General features: G+C 53.5%; 3 protein-coding genes across 14 annotated transcripts in view; 2 read left to right on the top strand and 1 right to left on the bottom strand.

Annotated features, from left to right (window-relative positions):
* Positions 1–7,985, top strand: part of Ndrg4 (NDRG family member 4) — a 39,156-nt gene extending 31,171 nt beyond the window's left edge. For 3 of the 5 annotated variants that reach the window (XM_090357551.1, XM_090357549.1, XM_090357552.1), the window contains 10 exons: positions 1,723–1,809; positions 2,182–2,238; positions 2,418–2,521; positions 3,132–3,188; positions 3,274–3,325; positions 3,830–3,877; positions 4,017–4,052; positions 4,199–4,250; positions 5,306–5,344; positions 6,100–7,985. In XM_090357551.1, the coding sequence (XP_090213677.1) occupies positions 1,723–1,809; positions 2,182–2,238; positions 2,418–2,521; positions 3,132–3,188; positions 3,274–3,325; positions 3,830–3,877; positions 4,017–4,052; positions 4,199–4,250; positions 5,306–5,344; positions 6,100–6,254 (687 nt within the window). In that variant the 3' untranslated portion in view covers positions 6,255–7,985. The remainder of the gene's footprint in view (positions 1–1,722; positions 1,810–2,181; positions 2,239–2,417; positions 2,522–3,131; positions 3,189–3,273; positions 3,326–3,829; positions 3,878–4,016; positions 4,053–4,198; positions 4,251–5,305; positions 5,345–6,099) is intronic. The other 2 variants (XM_090357550.1, XM_090357553.1) reach the window with 1 other exon arrangement.
* Positions 7,986–9,435: 1,450 nt separating this feature from the next.
* Setd6 (SET domain containing 6, protein lysine methyltransferase) lies at positions 9,436–13,414 on the top strand. Its single transcript, XM_090357548.1, has 7 exons — positions 9,436–9,751; positions 9,835–9,976; positions 10,072–10,266; positions 10,371–10,485; positions 11,723–11,903; positions 12,184–12,326; positions 12,408–13,414. The coding sequence occupies exons 1-7, from the start codon at positions 9,646–9,648 to the stop codon at positions 12,708–12,710; spliced, it is 1,185 nt and encodes a 394-aa protein (XP_090213674.1). The 5' UTR covers positions 9,436–9,645; the 3' UTR covers positions 12,711–13,414.
* A 221-nt stretch (positions 13,415–13,635) lies between these two features.
* Cnot1 (CCR4-NOT transcription complex subunit 1) overlaps positions 13,636–14,128 on the bottom strand; it is a 98,711-nt gene continuing 98,218 nt past the window's right edge. For all 8 annotated transcript variants that reach the window (XM_090357543.1, XM_090357539.1, XM_090357542.1 and 5 more), the window contains exon 49: positions 13,636–14,039. In XM_090357543.1, the coding sequence (XP_090213669.1) occupies positions 13,961–14,039 (79 nt within the window). In that variant the 3' untranslated portion in view covers positions 13,636–13,960. The remainder of the gene's footprint in view (positions 14,040–14,128) is intronic.

Here is a 14,128-nt window from a genome sequence, read left to right as displayed (position 1 = left end):
CCTTGAACTCAAGGCCTGAGCACTGTTCTTGGGCTTTCTCAAGGGCTAGAGCTCTGCCACTTGAGCCACAGCACCACTGCTGGCTATTTTCCGTGTATGTGGTAGCTAGGAATCGAACCCAAGTTTTCATGCATGCTAGGCAAGCACTCTGCCACTAGGCCAAACTCCTGGCCCCTTCATTCTTCTTTTATTATTATTATTTTTTCTCTTGGTGGTGGTACTGAGCTTTAAGTACTCAGGGGTCCTGCTTGCTCTACTGCTGAGCCATGCCCCCAGCCCAAGTAGCCAGGATTACAGGCCTGCAGCACCATGTTTGACTAATGTCTTCTTTTTTTATCTAAAAGCAATCAACCATGCTTGACTAGCATCTTTATTTTGTCTAAGAGCAATCAGCATGTTTGTGTATTTGTTTATGCAGCTAGGTAGTTATGGGCCTGGGGTTTGAACTCAGGGTCTCATGGTTACTATAGGAGTATTCCCACTTGAGGCATACATACCAGCCTAAGATTTTAAGATGTTTAGTATTGAGTTTTGCAACCCTACTTTCAAAAATATGTTAAAAGGGATTGATGATGTGGCTGCATGGTAAGTGTTTGTGGAACCATGGATGAGTGAGGTCCTGGATTCAAGCCACATCACTGCATTCATTAAAGGTCTGAGCTGGGTCTTGAGGCTGCCATGGAGGGGAACCTGGTGTGTACACAGTGGTAGTTCTGGGGCTCAAGGGACTGTGGTTACGGCAGCAGAGGGTAGACTGTCTCCACCCGATTTTGCAGAGCTGAGTTTGGTTGTTACACAGCCAGGATAGAGGACCTGGAGAATGTGCAACTGAGATGGGGCTTTTAAGAAAGGGTCTGCCCTCCACAGCCCCCCCCCCCAAAGAAAATGTACTAGCTCGATGCTGGTGGCTCATGCCTGTAATCCTAGCTACTCAGGAAGCTGAGATTTTAGGATAGCTGTTGAAAGCCAGCTGGGGCAGGAAAGTCTGTGAGACTTTATTATCTCCAGTGATCTACCAGAAAACCAGAAGTAGAGCAATGTGACTCAAAGTGGTAGAGGACTAACCTGAGCAAAAAGAGCTCAGGGACAATGCCCAGGCCCTGAGTTTAATGCCCAGGCCCTGAGTTTAAGGCCCGCGAACTGACAGGATCTCCAATGTTTGTCCGGAACAGAAACTCTAATGCTGCCCCTGTGTAACTTCACCGAGAATGGGTTTTACTAACTTTCTAATTTCCTACTTCTCCTCCCAAGTACTGGGTTACAGATGTGAGCCTCTAGACCTGAAGCTGCTGCCCTTTCAGAGGATGGAAGACATTGATATAAATCAGTGCTTGTTTGTGTGTGTGAAAATGGTATCATTGTATCACAGTCTAGGCCAGCCTCAGACTCCAGGTTTTCCTCCCGCTGCTACAGGGAACCTGTAGGCCTGTGTGCGCGCATCCTGCAGAGTAAATCACAGGCCAGCAAGGCTACTACAGCCAGCTGGCTCATAGCCTCTTGAAGACTTGCATGCTTCCCCCTAGTCCCACCTTCCCAACCCTCTAGGAGAAAGGCAGGGCCGCGATTTCTTTTTTAAATATTGTTTTTTCACTGAGTAGTTGTACAAAGGGGGCTCAGTTCCAGGCATTAGGACTACACTGACAGTTTCCTAGATGGGGAGGAGGGAAGCTTCCTTCCCTGCCCCGCCCTTCTCACCCAGCCACTTCTCCTGGTCCCCTGCAGCTCATTTTCCCTGACCTGGTGGAGGGGCTGGTGCTGGTGAACATCGATCCCAATGGCAAAGGCTGGATTGACTGGGCTGCCACCAAGGTGAGTGTGGGGAAAAGAGGACAGAAAGCGGGCAGAGACGCGACCTCGACAGACTAGATCAACCTGAATGCAGTGTTGAAGAGGGATGCCACCAGGACGAGGAGACACCCAAGCGCTCTCGGGGGCAGGGGTGAAGGGACAGATGGCTGGAGGGGACCTGAAGTAATTTATGAAGGCCTGCTTTGGGAAGCCCGTTGTGCAAGCCCACGGAGGACAGGTTTAGCCAGGTGTGGCCTGCTTTGGGGAACTCAGGCAATCAGGTGCCTGCCTGTGGCGGGTGGGAGGGGAGAAAGGGGCTTTCACTTTCTGAGATGGCAGATTCCTATCAGTGAGCCCCCTCCCCCTCAAGCCAGCTTTCCCCACTGTCCACAGCTCTCGGGCCTGACAAGCACCCTGCCTGACACCGTGCTCTCCCACCTCTTCAGCCAGGTAAGGGGGCTGCGGATGCAGTGGACTGGGCCGCCCCGTCCCCACTCAGCAGGCAGGTGGCTGAACTCTGTGGTTATTTGTGGGGGGGTAGAGGCTCCCCCACCCTCCCACACCACCTTCAGAGCCTCTCTGAGCCTCTCTGCCCCCCCCCCCCGCCCCGTCCCCACTTGCTGGGCCAGGAGGAGCTGGTGAATAACACAGAGCTGGTGCAGAGCTACCGGCAGCAGATCTCCAACGTGGTGAACCAGGCCAACCTGCAGCTCTTCTGGAACATGTACAACAGGTGCAGACTGTGGGGGGACCGTGTGTGGCGAGCTCTGCGGGGCGCCCGGCCCCTCCCCTGGCTGTCCCAGGCGCGAGCAAGGAGAAGGCTCACCTCCGGTGTGGGGCTCGCAGCCTCCTGGGGGGATCAGAGGGAGCAGGGCTGTAAGTTCTTCCACCTCTCCCTTGCTGGCTGGACACTGGGGTGGTAGGACCCCTTGACCCCACCTTGGGGGTCTGGGCGCTGACCTCTGTGAGGTGAGGAGAAGCTGGGGTGAGGTTGCTCGCTGGCTCTTTGGCGTCCTTTGGTGGCCTCTGGGGGGAGACAGCCCCCTGCCTTCCTTCTCTTACCTCTGTAAATACTTAGGCACCTGGTGGAGAACAATAGAGACTAAGAGAGCCCCAGGTGTGAGCACTTGGCAAGCCTCTGCCGGGGGCACAGTGCTAAAACCCAGGGAGAGCTCAGGGCTGCCTCCCCGCCGTCCACAAAGCAGCCAGCCGTGCTGCTCTGAGGACTCACAGGGAACTGGAGGGCTGGAGGAAAGCCCCTGCACTCAGCAGTGGAGGGCTCGCCCCTCCTTTCCTAATGAGTCTTCAGTTGGCTCACCTTTCCCTCTGCTGCTCCCCTGCAGCCGAAGAGACCTGGACATTAACCGGCCTGGGACGGTGCCCAATGCCAAGACACTCCGGTGAGTGCCCGCAGCCACAGCCCGCCCGTGCCCGTGCCCTGTGCCCTGTGCCAGGCCCCACAGCTCTTTCCCTCTGTGTCCACAGCTGCCCTGTGATGCTGGTGGTGGGCGACAATGCCCCTGCTGAGGAGGGGGTGGTGAGTATGTGGCTGTGTCCCGGACCAGACAGGCAGTCACGGCCAGGAGCCCTTTGGATGCGGGCAGCCGGGCCAGCTCTGGATGTGGCCTGCAGGGACAAGTGGTGGAGGGTACCCTTCCCCTCTTCCCTGTCATCTTGCCACTCCAGCCTGGTCACTTCCATGGTGCAAGTGATGGGGCCTGGAAAGAGGGGAGCGCACTTGGGTCACCCAGACACTGCCATTGCAGGTGGTGAGGCCTCAGGTCCCCTGGGGTCTGCTAAGGCCCAGCAGCACGTGGAAGTTCAGGGAGAAGGCCTGGGGGAGGGGCAGCCTCTGCCTGCATCTGCCCCCACCCCACTCTACCCCACCCCCAGCCTTCTCTCTGAGGCACAGACCTACATTACAGCGTGTATACACACACACACACACACACACACACACACACACACACACACACACACACACACACGTGCAGTGGTGCAGGGAGCAGGGCTGTTGCTGCAGCTGACTCCTGTCCCACAGGTTGAATGCAACTCTAAACTGGACCCGACCTCCACAACCTTTCTCAAGGTGAGACCTTCCTGTGCCCCAGAGACACTGGGTTCAGTGGCGGGCATGGCCTGCCTGGGCCCCAGATGTCTGGCCAGCAAAGCCTGGCCAGGTGGGCCCGGTGTAGCAACCTTAGCTCACCCTGTCCCTCCTCTTGCAGATGGCGGATTCTGGGGGCCTTCCCCAAGTCACACAGGTGAGATTCTTAGCCCTCCTGCCTTTATATCATCCAGCAGGGTGAGGCTGGGCATTTGGGAGGGAGGGAAGGACTCACCCTGTGAGTCCCAGACAGCCAATCAAAGTATGTGACTGTGACTGTCTCCCCCGCCTCCCCCCCTGCAGCCAGGGAAGCTGACTGAGGCCTTCAAATACTTCCTGCAAGGCATGGGATACAGTAAGTGATCCCCTACCCCCCTGGACAGGGGCAAGGCATGAGGGTGGGGGCGCTATCCTGAGCTCTGGGTTGCCTGGGCCCACACTGGGCTCTGCTGTCCAGACTCCACCCACACTCTAAGGTACTCACCGGGATGTAGGCACTATTGAGGGCAGCATGGGGCCTGATGGGAAGGACACTTGTTGTAGCCCCCATGTCACAGATGGAAGGTGGTGCTCACGCAGGGCCACCACAGGACTGGGTGTGGAGTCTGGGAAACAGGGGAGGAAAGTGGGGACTCCCCTCTGAGTGTTAGGATCTGAGTTGAAGGCCAGGAGGACAAGGTTCCCGTACCCAGACTTCCCCCTGGGCAGCAATGGCGAACCTGGGCATGGTGCCTGCAGGCCAGGAAGCAGACTGCTCCCTCCCTTTGCCCTCTTGGCCAGCCCCCACAGACTTAAACCCTGGGCCTTGTGCCTCCAGTGGAGCACCAATGGGGCAGGCTGGAGTTCCCCTCCCCCCCCCCCCCCCCCCCCCCCGGGGCCCAGCCTCTCTGGGAAGAAAGAGAGCAAAGAGAGGCCAAGGTTGGCAGGGAGGTAGAGCCAGGGACTGAGGCTGGGTCCTGTGCAAGCGATGTAGCTGTGTGAGCACAGAGATGAGTAAGCAGCCTTGGCAGACCCCCTCCCCACTGCCACTCCCCAGGCAGCCCAGGGGTGGGGAGGGACTTTAGAGCTTTGCAGGCCTCTCCCATCTTGTATATGGACCCAGCAAGCGTCTATAATGGCCTGGGCATTGGAGGTAGGATATGGGCCTGGAGGGGGAGAGGGTACAGTGAGAGTCCAGCTTCTGCTGTTAGGGCTCCCAGAGGCCAGATTGAGATCAGCCCCTGCTGAGGATCAGGGCTGGAACTCTGGCAGCCTGACCTGATTGGGCATTTTGAGGGCCAGCCCTCCTTGTACTTGTCCATCTGTCTTATCTCCTCGGCCTATCCCAGTACTCTTTCCCAGTCCTGGTCCCACCCTGATCTGTGTCTCTTCCCTGTCCCCACTCTCCTCTCTGGCTGTCTTCTCTCTTAGTTGCATACTTGAAGGATCGAAGGCTGAGTGGAGGAGCAGGTAGCCCCATGGCCCCTCTCCTGATGCATGAACCTCCCTCCCAGCCTCTCCCCTGCTCCCTCTGTGCAGTGCTGCAGCCAGGCCGCATCTTGCTGTGGTGTACACAATCTTCTGTCCTTTTCAACTCACAGCCCCAGCAGATTCCAGCTCATCCACAGACCCAGAACCACTGTGGGCTGTGTCTCATTTGGGGGCTCGTGATTGGCCTTGCCGCTGAGTTGCTACAGGCTGTGGGGCTTTCCAGAGCTCTGGGAGTGAGTTAGCAGCAGAACCTCCTCATATGTAGTCAGGCCAAGCCTGCAGGCATCGTGCGTGGCCCCGGCCTAGCCAGCAGGTGGAGTTCAGAAGGGTAGCGTTACTTCCTCAGGCCACAGGACCCTGAATGAGGGCAGAAGCAGAATCCAAGGCAGCTGGGAGCCACGACGCCAGCCATGTCTTCGTTAGAGAAGCAATCCAGCTTCCCAGCCACCATCCTCTTCACAGAGGCCCTCCCTGCCCACCCAGTCCCAGCCATAGCTGGTCCATCCCTGGCCTCCAGGACCTTGCTGGCCAAAGCCCCTTTAGTTCATTCCCTGCTGCCGGCTCTGCATGCCACAGGCCTGGTGGAACCCATGCCAGTCCCATGGCTGTGGATGAGCCTCTGTGTCATGGTCAGGCTGGGTCTTGCTGACTGCTTTGCTTGCATCATCCATTTCCTACCCGCTGGCGCCAGTTCCCGCTGCTGGTCCTCACACTGATTCCATTTGCGTCCACAGTGCCCTCCGCCAGCATGACCCGCCTGGCACGCTCCCGCACCGCGTCCCTCACCAGTGCCAGCTCGGTGGAGGGCAGCCGCCCGCAGGCCTGCACCCACTCAGAGAGCAGTGAGGGGCTGGGCCAGGTCAACCACACCATGGAGGTGTCCTGCTGAAGCTCGCGCGCCTCTCAAGATGCCGCCTCGTCGGATCCCCCTGCCGTCCCTGCGCCCGCTCGCCGTTCCTTTCATTTATTTTTGTAAGGGTTAAGGGGAGGAGACGAAGGTTATTTTTCTTTTGTTTAAAAACAAAAAGGAGGGGATCCAACGTAGATGCTTGCAGTAGAACAGTCTGAGACCGTTTGAGGGGTGCCTCCCCCCAACCCATCTTCCCCTGTGTGTTCACTTGGCTCATGTGCCCCCCCCTGCACTGTGGGGGAGAGCCTCAGAGAGGGCCGGGGTCCCCTAAGAACAGAATCCAGCAAGAGCATGGGGAGGAGGAAGAAAGACCGCCGGCAGGCAGGTTTGAAGGTGGGATGCAGTTCTGAGATGCTGGGTGCTGAGCTCAGTCTCTGATGTGTGGGGTACAGCAGGGAGCCCTGGTCCTCCGAAGGCCTCTTCCTCTCAGCCCCTCCACCACCAAGCACACCGGTCAGACTTGTAATACAGGTGACAAGCATGTGGATGGCAACCACAAGGGGGCGCAGTGACAGGGACAGCTGTTTTCCTGGTGCTCTCTGGGACTGAGGTAACCCCAGGACAAAGTCCAGTGCTTCCCTCTCCCGGCTCCTCACTCCCTACACCTTCAGCCACCCTCTGGCCCTGTTGCATCCGGAGCCAGGGGTCTCAGGCAGAAATCACCTGCTTTTGTCTTCCTAATGACCTGACTAGGGACAGAGGGATTGCTCATGGTTAGCCACTGAGAGATTTGTGGAAAGATCTGTGGAAATGGCAGGTGACTGAGAGTCCTGCTGATGCCCTCATTGCCTCAGAGGTCAGCTCACTTGGTAGTCACCTGGTGATTCCTGGCAAAGCCCTGGTCAAGCTGTGCCAGTGAGTCCTGCCTCCATCACTGGGGAAACAAGTTAATGGAGAGATCTGGTTCAAGACAAGACATCACCACCTCTGCCCACTGGAGTAGGCTGGGCTTTGCTGCGTCCTGCATGGGAAAAGTTCTTGAATAAGGGTGAGGTACACTTCCCATACACTCCTGTCTCCTGCAGCCCAGGACTGTGCCCTCTGCTCCCCAAGAACCAGGGAGAATCTCCCAGGCCCTCCAAACAGAACCCTTGTCTCTGATTCTCAGTCCATTGCCACAATCCCCCAAACAAGGAACACTGAAAGAAAAAAAAGGGGGCCATAAGGGAGAGGGCAGGGTTTGTGTGGGGCTTTTTTTTTGGGGGGGAAGGGGTGTTCTGAGGCCAATAGATCACTTAACTCCACATCTTGGCACAGGCTGCCCCCTTCTGTACTTTTAAGCCATTACTAGACTGCTCTAGAGCTGGGCGGAGTGTATTCTGTCATCAGTTGTTTGCTCATGTGCTTTCTTTGAATATTGAATGTGATTGTTTAAAACTGGTAGACTTAATCCCTCTTACTGTAGATAGCACTGCGAGTATCTGATTCTTTTATGCTGTGTTCTTTCAGATGAGATATCTATAAATAACTACACTATATATATATATGTACATTGAGTCCTCCCGTGTGTGGCTTTCTATTGGAGGTTGTCTCTTTGACCAAGGTGAACTTGAGTGGAGTTCATTACTTTCTTCTCTGTACAAAGAGCCTAATTCCGTGTATTATGGTGGCTGACGTCCTGAGGCTTTAAGATGACAAAATGTGTAACAACACTCATGTATGTAGAGCGAGTTGATTGTGCTGACAAACTAATAAAAGACACTAAGAAGAGCTTGCGTGTGATGATGCTAGATGGAGTCTTCGAGGCTGCTGTTTGGCCTTAGGTTCAGGGAAGGGGCCATGGGAGGACGGGATCTGTTTCCAGCACTCAGCACATAGAGTCTTACTAATCCTAACATTAATTCTGCAGGGGGCAATATCTCTTTCACAGCTGAGGACACTGAACTGAAAGATAAGGAATTTGGCTTAATAAATGGTCAAACTGAGGGTTAACTCTTGGCATTGCTGGCATTGTTTGGCTCATGCCCATAATCTTCTCTTTGCTGCCTCATTTTCTTTTTTCTGGTTTTTCTTTTTGATGTTGTGAAAAGTTTATTTGCTTATTTGCAGTCACTCCTTTTGTCCACCATCATGAGATAACTGACATACCTCATTTCCTTAACAGCATGCTTCATCTCCACATTTAACCACTGTCTTCGTATTCACCTGATAAGTACTGAGTCCTTCCCACGTGTCAGCTGCTAAAGGAACAGATGATGATGATTTAGTACAAAGAGACTTACCATTCTGTAAGTCAGTTCATGAGTGCAGTGATTCTTTCATTTTCACCCACTTCCCTTGTCCTTACCCACAAGTTACATAGCTCATTTTCTTACATCATGTGTATTGAGTCAAAATTACATTTGCCCGCCCTCTGTTCTTGCGTTCCCCTTTTCTCACCCTTATAAAATCTTTCCACTTCCTGGAGTTCATTTTGATAAGTAGCACTTTAGACGTTCAAAGGACTCCCCTAAGTATATCCTCCCTACAGAGGTAACTTTCAGAAAAGAATTATTGGGGCCAGGAGTTTGGCCTAGTGGTAAAGTGCTTGCCTAGCATGCATGAAAACCGGGGTTCGATTCCTCGGTACCACATACACAGAAAAGAAGTGGTGCTATGGCTCAAGTGGTAGAGCGCTAGCCTTGAGAAAGCCCATGGGCAGTGCTCAGGCCCTGAGTTCAAGCCCCAGGACTGGGAAAACACATTTTTTTTTTAAAGAGAAGAGGGAAGTCCCAGGCTCAGCGCAGGCCCGGGCAGCACGGGGCCCTCTCGCTCTCTCACGCAGGTTTGCTCAACTTGATTGAAAACGCCGCAATCGAAAAGGTCAGTTCGAGGAACGATTCCCTGGAAGCAAGGCCCCGCCCCGCCCTCCCTCTCCCCACCCTGCGGCGGTTCCGGTTCCGCCCCTTCCCGGACACGTGTCCCGGGCTCCGCCCGCCGACGCTGCCGACTGCGGCGTGGACGCGCCGGGCCGCGCGCGTTCGGGGCATGGCGACGCCGGCCAAGCGCCCGCGGGTGAGTGGAGGGCGGCGGGGCGGGCCCACCCCGAGCGTGGCTCGGCACCCCGCCCCGCGGGTTCCGAGCCCTCGCCGGGGTCCCCTTTTCTCCGGCGCACGCGTCCCCAGCCCCCGCGGGCCTTCCGGGGCGCGGCCGTGTCACGGGCTCCCTTCTCCCAGGTCGGCGGGCCGGCGGGCGGCGGCGGCGGCGGCGAGGAGCCGGCTTCCGACCCCGTGGCCGGCTTCCTGCGCTGGTGCGGGCGAGTCGGACTAAAGCTGAGTCCCAAGGTGAGCGAACGGCGCGGCGGGACGGACGCGGCGGGGCTCGGGCTGCTCTGACCCGGCCTCCCCGGCAGGTGGCGGTGAGCCGGCGGGGGACTGTGGCCGGCTACGGCATGGTGGCTCAGGAAGGCCTGCAGCCCGGAGAGCTGCTGTTCGCGGTGCCCCGGGCCGCGCTCCTGTCTCCGCACACCTGCTCCATCGGCGGTCTGTTGGAACGAGGTGGGCGCGCGGGCGGGCGCGGGGAGCCCCGGGCGGGCGGGCGAGCCGGGGCGCGCCCGAGCCTCACTCTGCGTCTTCTCCAGAGCGAGCTGCGCTGCAAAGCCCCTCGGGCTGGGTGCCGCTGCTGCTGGCGCTGCTCCACGAGCTGCAGGCCCCGGCCTCCCACTGGAGCCCCTACTTTGCTCTCTGGCCCGAACTGGGCCGCCTGGAGCACCCCATGTTCTGGTAAGAGCCGAGGGCGGCTTCCGCCTGCTCCGACGAGCCTGCCGGGGTCACCAGGTGCGGGGCGCTGAAGGGAGCCGGGCCGGCTGTTCCTGCAGGACGCAGGAGGAGCGGCAGCGCCTGCTGCAGGGCACAGGTGTCCCCGAGGCGGTGGAGAAGGATTTGGCAAACATCCGCAGCGAGTTCTATTCCGTCGTGCTGCCCTTCATGGAAGCCCACCCTGATCTCTTCAGCCCCAAGGTTCGCTCCCTGGAGCTCTATCACCAACTGGTGGCCGTGGTGATGGCCTATAGGTCAGTGGGTAAAATGATCTCTAGACCTCGTGAGGGGTGGAAGAGGGTGGAGCAGCAAAGTCCACCCCCAGTCTTCAGCTCTAGACGAGTTCTCTCTGTGGCAGCTTTCAAGAACCACTGGACGAGGACGAAGAGGAGCCAAACTCTCCTGTGATGGTGCCTGCGGCAGACATCCTGAACCATGTAGCCAATCACAATGCCAACCTAGAGTACTCTGCAGTGAGTGGCTCTCACCTATTGTGTATTTTGGTACTCACGTTTGTGTTAAAAGTTGTTTGAATATATTAAAGCTCGAAATTAAGTTGTGGAAGCCAGATGCCAGTAGCTCATGCCTGCAATCCTATCTACAGTGGAGGCAGAGAAACGCAGTTTAAAGCCAGCATAGATTTTTTTTGTCTAAACAGCAAAAAGCTGGGAAGCAGAGTTTAAGCCCCCACTACCGGCACAAAAAAAAAAAAAAAAAAAAAAAAAGTTGGGTCAGTCTTCTTTGACAGATATTTGAAGTAGCATTTAGAGTACATGTTCCATTCCCTGCTGACTGTCCAGTTGGTCTTGTGGACAACAGTCTGCCACTGTGGTCACAGAAGGATAGGAATGTTAGCCAGAGTTATAAGATAACCGATCCTCTTTTAAGAATGGTATCACTTCTATAGCAGAAGTTGTAAGTAAAGATGCCTATAATCTCAGCACCCAGGAGAACTGAACGTTCAAGGCTAGGCTACACTTCCTTAACAAGTTTACCAGATGAAGCTTTTTGGAAGGTCATGGGGCTTGAACTTGGATCCTTGGCATTGTCCCTGAGCTCTTTAACTCAAGACTGCTGCTTTGCCATTTTGAGCAATAGTTCACTTCCAGTTTTTGAGTCATTAATTGGAGATAAGGGTCTCAGGCTAGGACTGTGGCCTAGTGGTAGTAGAGTGCTTGCCAAGCATGCACAAAGCCCTGGGTTTGATCCTCAGGTACCATATACACAGAAAAGGCTGGAAGTGCTAGCCTTGAGCAAAAGCTCTCAAGGACAGTGCCTAGCCTGAGTTTAAGCTTCAGGGGGGAGAGTCTCAAGGGGACTTTTCTGCCTGGGGGTGGCTTTGAACCAAGATCCTTAGATCTCTGCTTCCTGAATAACTAGAATTACAGGCGTGAGCCACAGGTACCTGGCAAGGCTATTTCTTTTACTAGCTTAAAATGGAGGTCCTCCAGGGCTTCAAAAAGGTAGGATTAAAGGCTTGAGCCTTTAACTGTTCATTTTGAAAAGCTAGCATTTTGTAAACACTGAAGGTGACTGAGGTTCCTAACAACACATGGAGTTGGTCTTACCCATTTGATTCTACCATGCAGGACCTAACTGGCACTAGGTTTAGAAGAATGGTACATGTAGCCTCAGGCACCAACAGGAAGCTTTTCCTAGGGGGTGAGGGCCTTGGAAGGGCTTGGCCCTAGAGTCTCTCTTTCATCCCAGGACTATCTTCAGATGGTGTCTACTCAGTCCATTCCAAAAGGCCATGAGATTTTCAACACTTATGGGCAAATGGCTAATTGGCAACTGATTCATATGTATGGTTTTGTTGAACCATATCCTAACAACACAGATGACACCGCTGACATTCAGATGGTGACTGTTCGTGAAGCTGCATTCCAGGGTGAGTTTTTAAAGATTGTACATATATATATTTACCAGTCCTGGGGCTTGAACTCAAGGCAAGCACTCTATTAGAGCCACAGCACTGTGTATATGGTACCAAGGAATTGAACCCACCCAGGATTGTGTGCATGCTAGGCAAGCATTCTATCACTAGCACACTCCTGGCCCCCAGGGTTTTGTTAACTCAGTCTTCAGCCGTGACAGGCTGTAGAAACTTTGCTAACTATTGACTTAGAAATGTCAGCAAATACCATTTCCATCAATTATTTTATCTACAGGAGTGAAAAGCGTGTCTGAAAGGCTCCTCCTATACGAGCGCTGGGATTTCTTGTGCAAACTGGAGATGGTAGGGGAGGAGGGAGCCTTTGTGATCGGGCGTGAAGAAGTGCTGACTGAAGAGGAGCTGACCACCACACTTAGGGTAAGGAGCTGAGAATGGCCATGATGTGCTAATAATACATATATTGTTAAGATAATCAAAGGGCCCATGGTTTCATCTTAGGTACTGTGTATGCCTGCTGACGAGTTCAGAGAGTGTAAAGACCAGGATGGCTGGGGGGAGAGTGAAGGCGAAAGCAGCTTGTCAATCGCCAGTATCCCGAAACTCCAAGCATCATGGAGAAAGCTTCTTCGAGACAGTGTTCTGTTAACACTGCAGACATATGCCACAGACCTAAAAGCTGACCAAGATGTGCTTAGTAATAAGGAACTCTATGCCAAACTCAGCTCAAGGGAGCAGCAGGCCTTACAGGTTCGCTATGGTCAGAAGATGATCTTGTATCAGTTGTTAGAACTGACAAGTTAGCAGATTCTGTGTTTAACTGCAAGCTGGTGGTATTAAGGGAATCAAACCCCGCTATGCAAGGCTCCGGCTATTTACTTCTGAAACTAAGTCCAGTAGCATTGGTGGTGCTGTGGCTCAAATGGTAGCATTGAGCCGAAGAGCTCAGGGCCGACAGCTCCTAGACCAAACAACAAAAAATTTGTCTAAGTGGGGTCAAGTAATAACTAATTTCTGGACGTTGTTTTCCTGTTCCAAGTTTTCTCCAAAAATTCCCTTGCCAAGTGTGTCTTCAGGACAAGCTAAGCTGCACAATAAGATTGCCACAAGAAACAAGTTTCTATTATAGTGGTACAATCAGCAAGGAGTGATTTCCCAGTGGTCTGGATCTGTTTGCAGGGGTTTTTTTGTTTTTTTTGTTTTTTTTTAATTATTTCTTTTTTTGGTACCAGGCATTGAACACAAGACATTGCTAGGCAAGTGCTTTTCTCCATTGAGCTACATCACAGCCCAGTGGCCAGGGTCTGTAAGGCCAGGCGGCCTACTTTCCTCTTTACCCAGCCCTGGCTTCGTGCCATGACTTTAATGTTTGCAAAGCACTTAAAATCCTCAACAGAAGAGGCTGTTTTGGTGTTGACTGTGTAGGGCCTAAGCTAGTGCTGAGGAAGGATAACTCCTAATATTAGTTCCTTTTCCCATAGTTTGAAAGACCAGGAGGGTTGGGGGAAGAAGCTTCAGGGCTGGCTTGCTTTTTTTTTTTTTCTCTTCAAAATGAGTGCTTCCCCTGTAACTGTACAATGGCTTTCAGGAAAGGCACCCAAAACCCTATGTTATAGTGTTTGTGTTAGCAACTTAGTGTGGGTAACGCTAAGAAATCTACATTAATATAGTAATAGTTGGCACACTAGGAATGTCAGAAGACAGTTATATCCTTGAACAAAAAGCATGGTATTTAGCTGCCTCTTTTTATTACAAGATACTAGGTTTATGTACTTGCCTCGAACATATTTTGCACAAACCCAGAAGTAGACAAAAGATTTTTCTCTTTCATATATTTACACAAGTTCAAAATGATATTCACAGCATCATCTAAATTTTGGCCAAGTCAAAAAAATGCATTTAAACTTTGGAACGTGCCCACATAGACAGGAGGCCAACCGCAACAGTGTAGGTGTTGGGGCAGACACCTGAGGGCTGGGAGAGTCAGGAGGAGTTGGAAGGATTCCACAGTCAGTTTATCAGTTTGGTGCCTTTACAACAGAGATGCAGTTCATCTAACTGGCACCAGTTCCTTCCATTACTTGCTGAGCCTGCTTCTGTCCCATGCAGCACTGTGCAACGGACTGGAATAACCTAGAGAGTAGAAAGAATTACACACTGACTCATGAGCGAAGTTCAGGGTTAAAACTACTGGTTTTAGCTACTATTGCCTTTTTTGGTTG

The sequence above is a fragment of the Megascapheus bottae genome, chromosome 24 (assembly GCF_031878675.1).
Source record: "Megascapheus bottae isolate mThoBot1 chromosome 24, mThoBot2.hap1, whole genome shotgun sequence".
Classification (NCBI taxonomy): Eukaryota; Metazoa; Chordata; class Mammalia; order Rodentia; family Geomyidae; genus Megascapheus; species Megascapheus bottae.
The sequence above is the reverse complement of the archived record's forward strand: the minus strand, read 5'-3'. Positions and strand labels throughout refer to the sequence as shown.

Bases quoted from the DNA above. Each gene is read 5' to 3' on its own strand.
- Setd6 (XM_090357548.1), top strand. From the start codon at position 9,646: ATGGTGGCTCAGGAAGGCCTGCAGCCCGGAGAGCTGCTGTTCGCGGTG. The intron at 9,752-9,834 runs GTGGGCGCGCGG...CGTCTTCTCCAG, and splicing joins CGGCGGTCTGTTGGAACGAG to AGCGAGCTGCGCTGCAAAGC. The intron at 9,977-10,071 runs GTAAGAGCCGAG...CTGTTCCTGCAG, and splicing joins CTGGAGCACCCCATGTTCTG to GACGCAGGAGGAGCGGCAGC.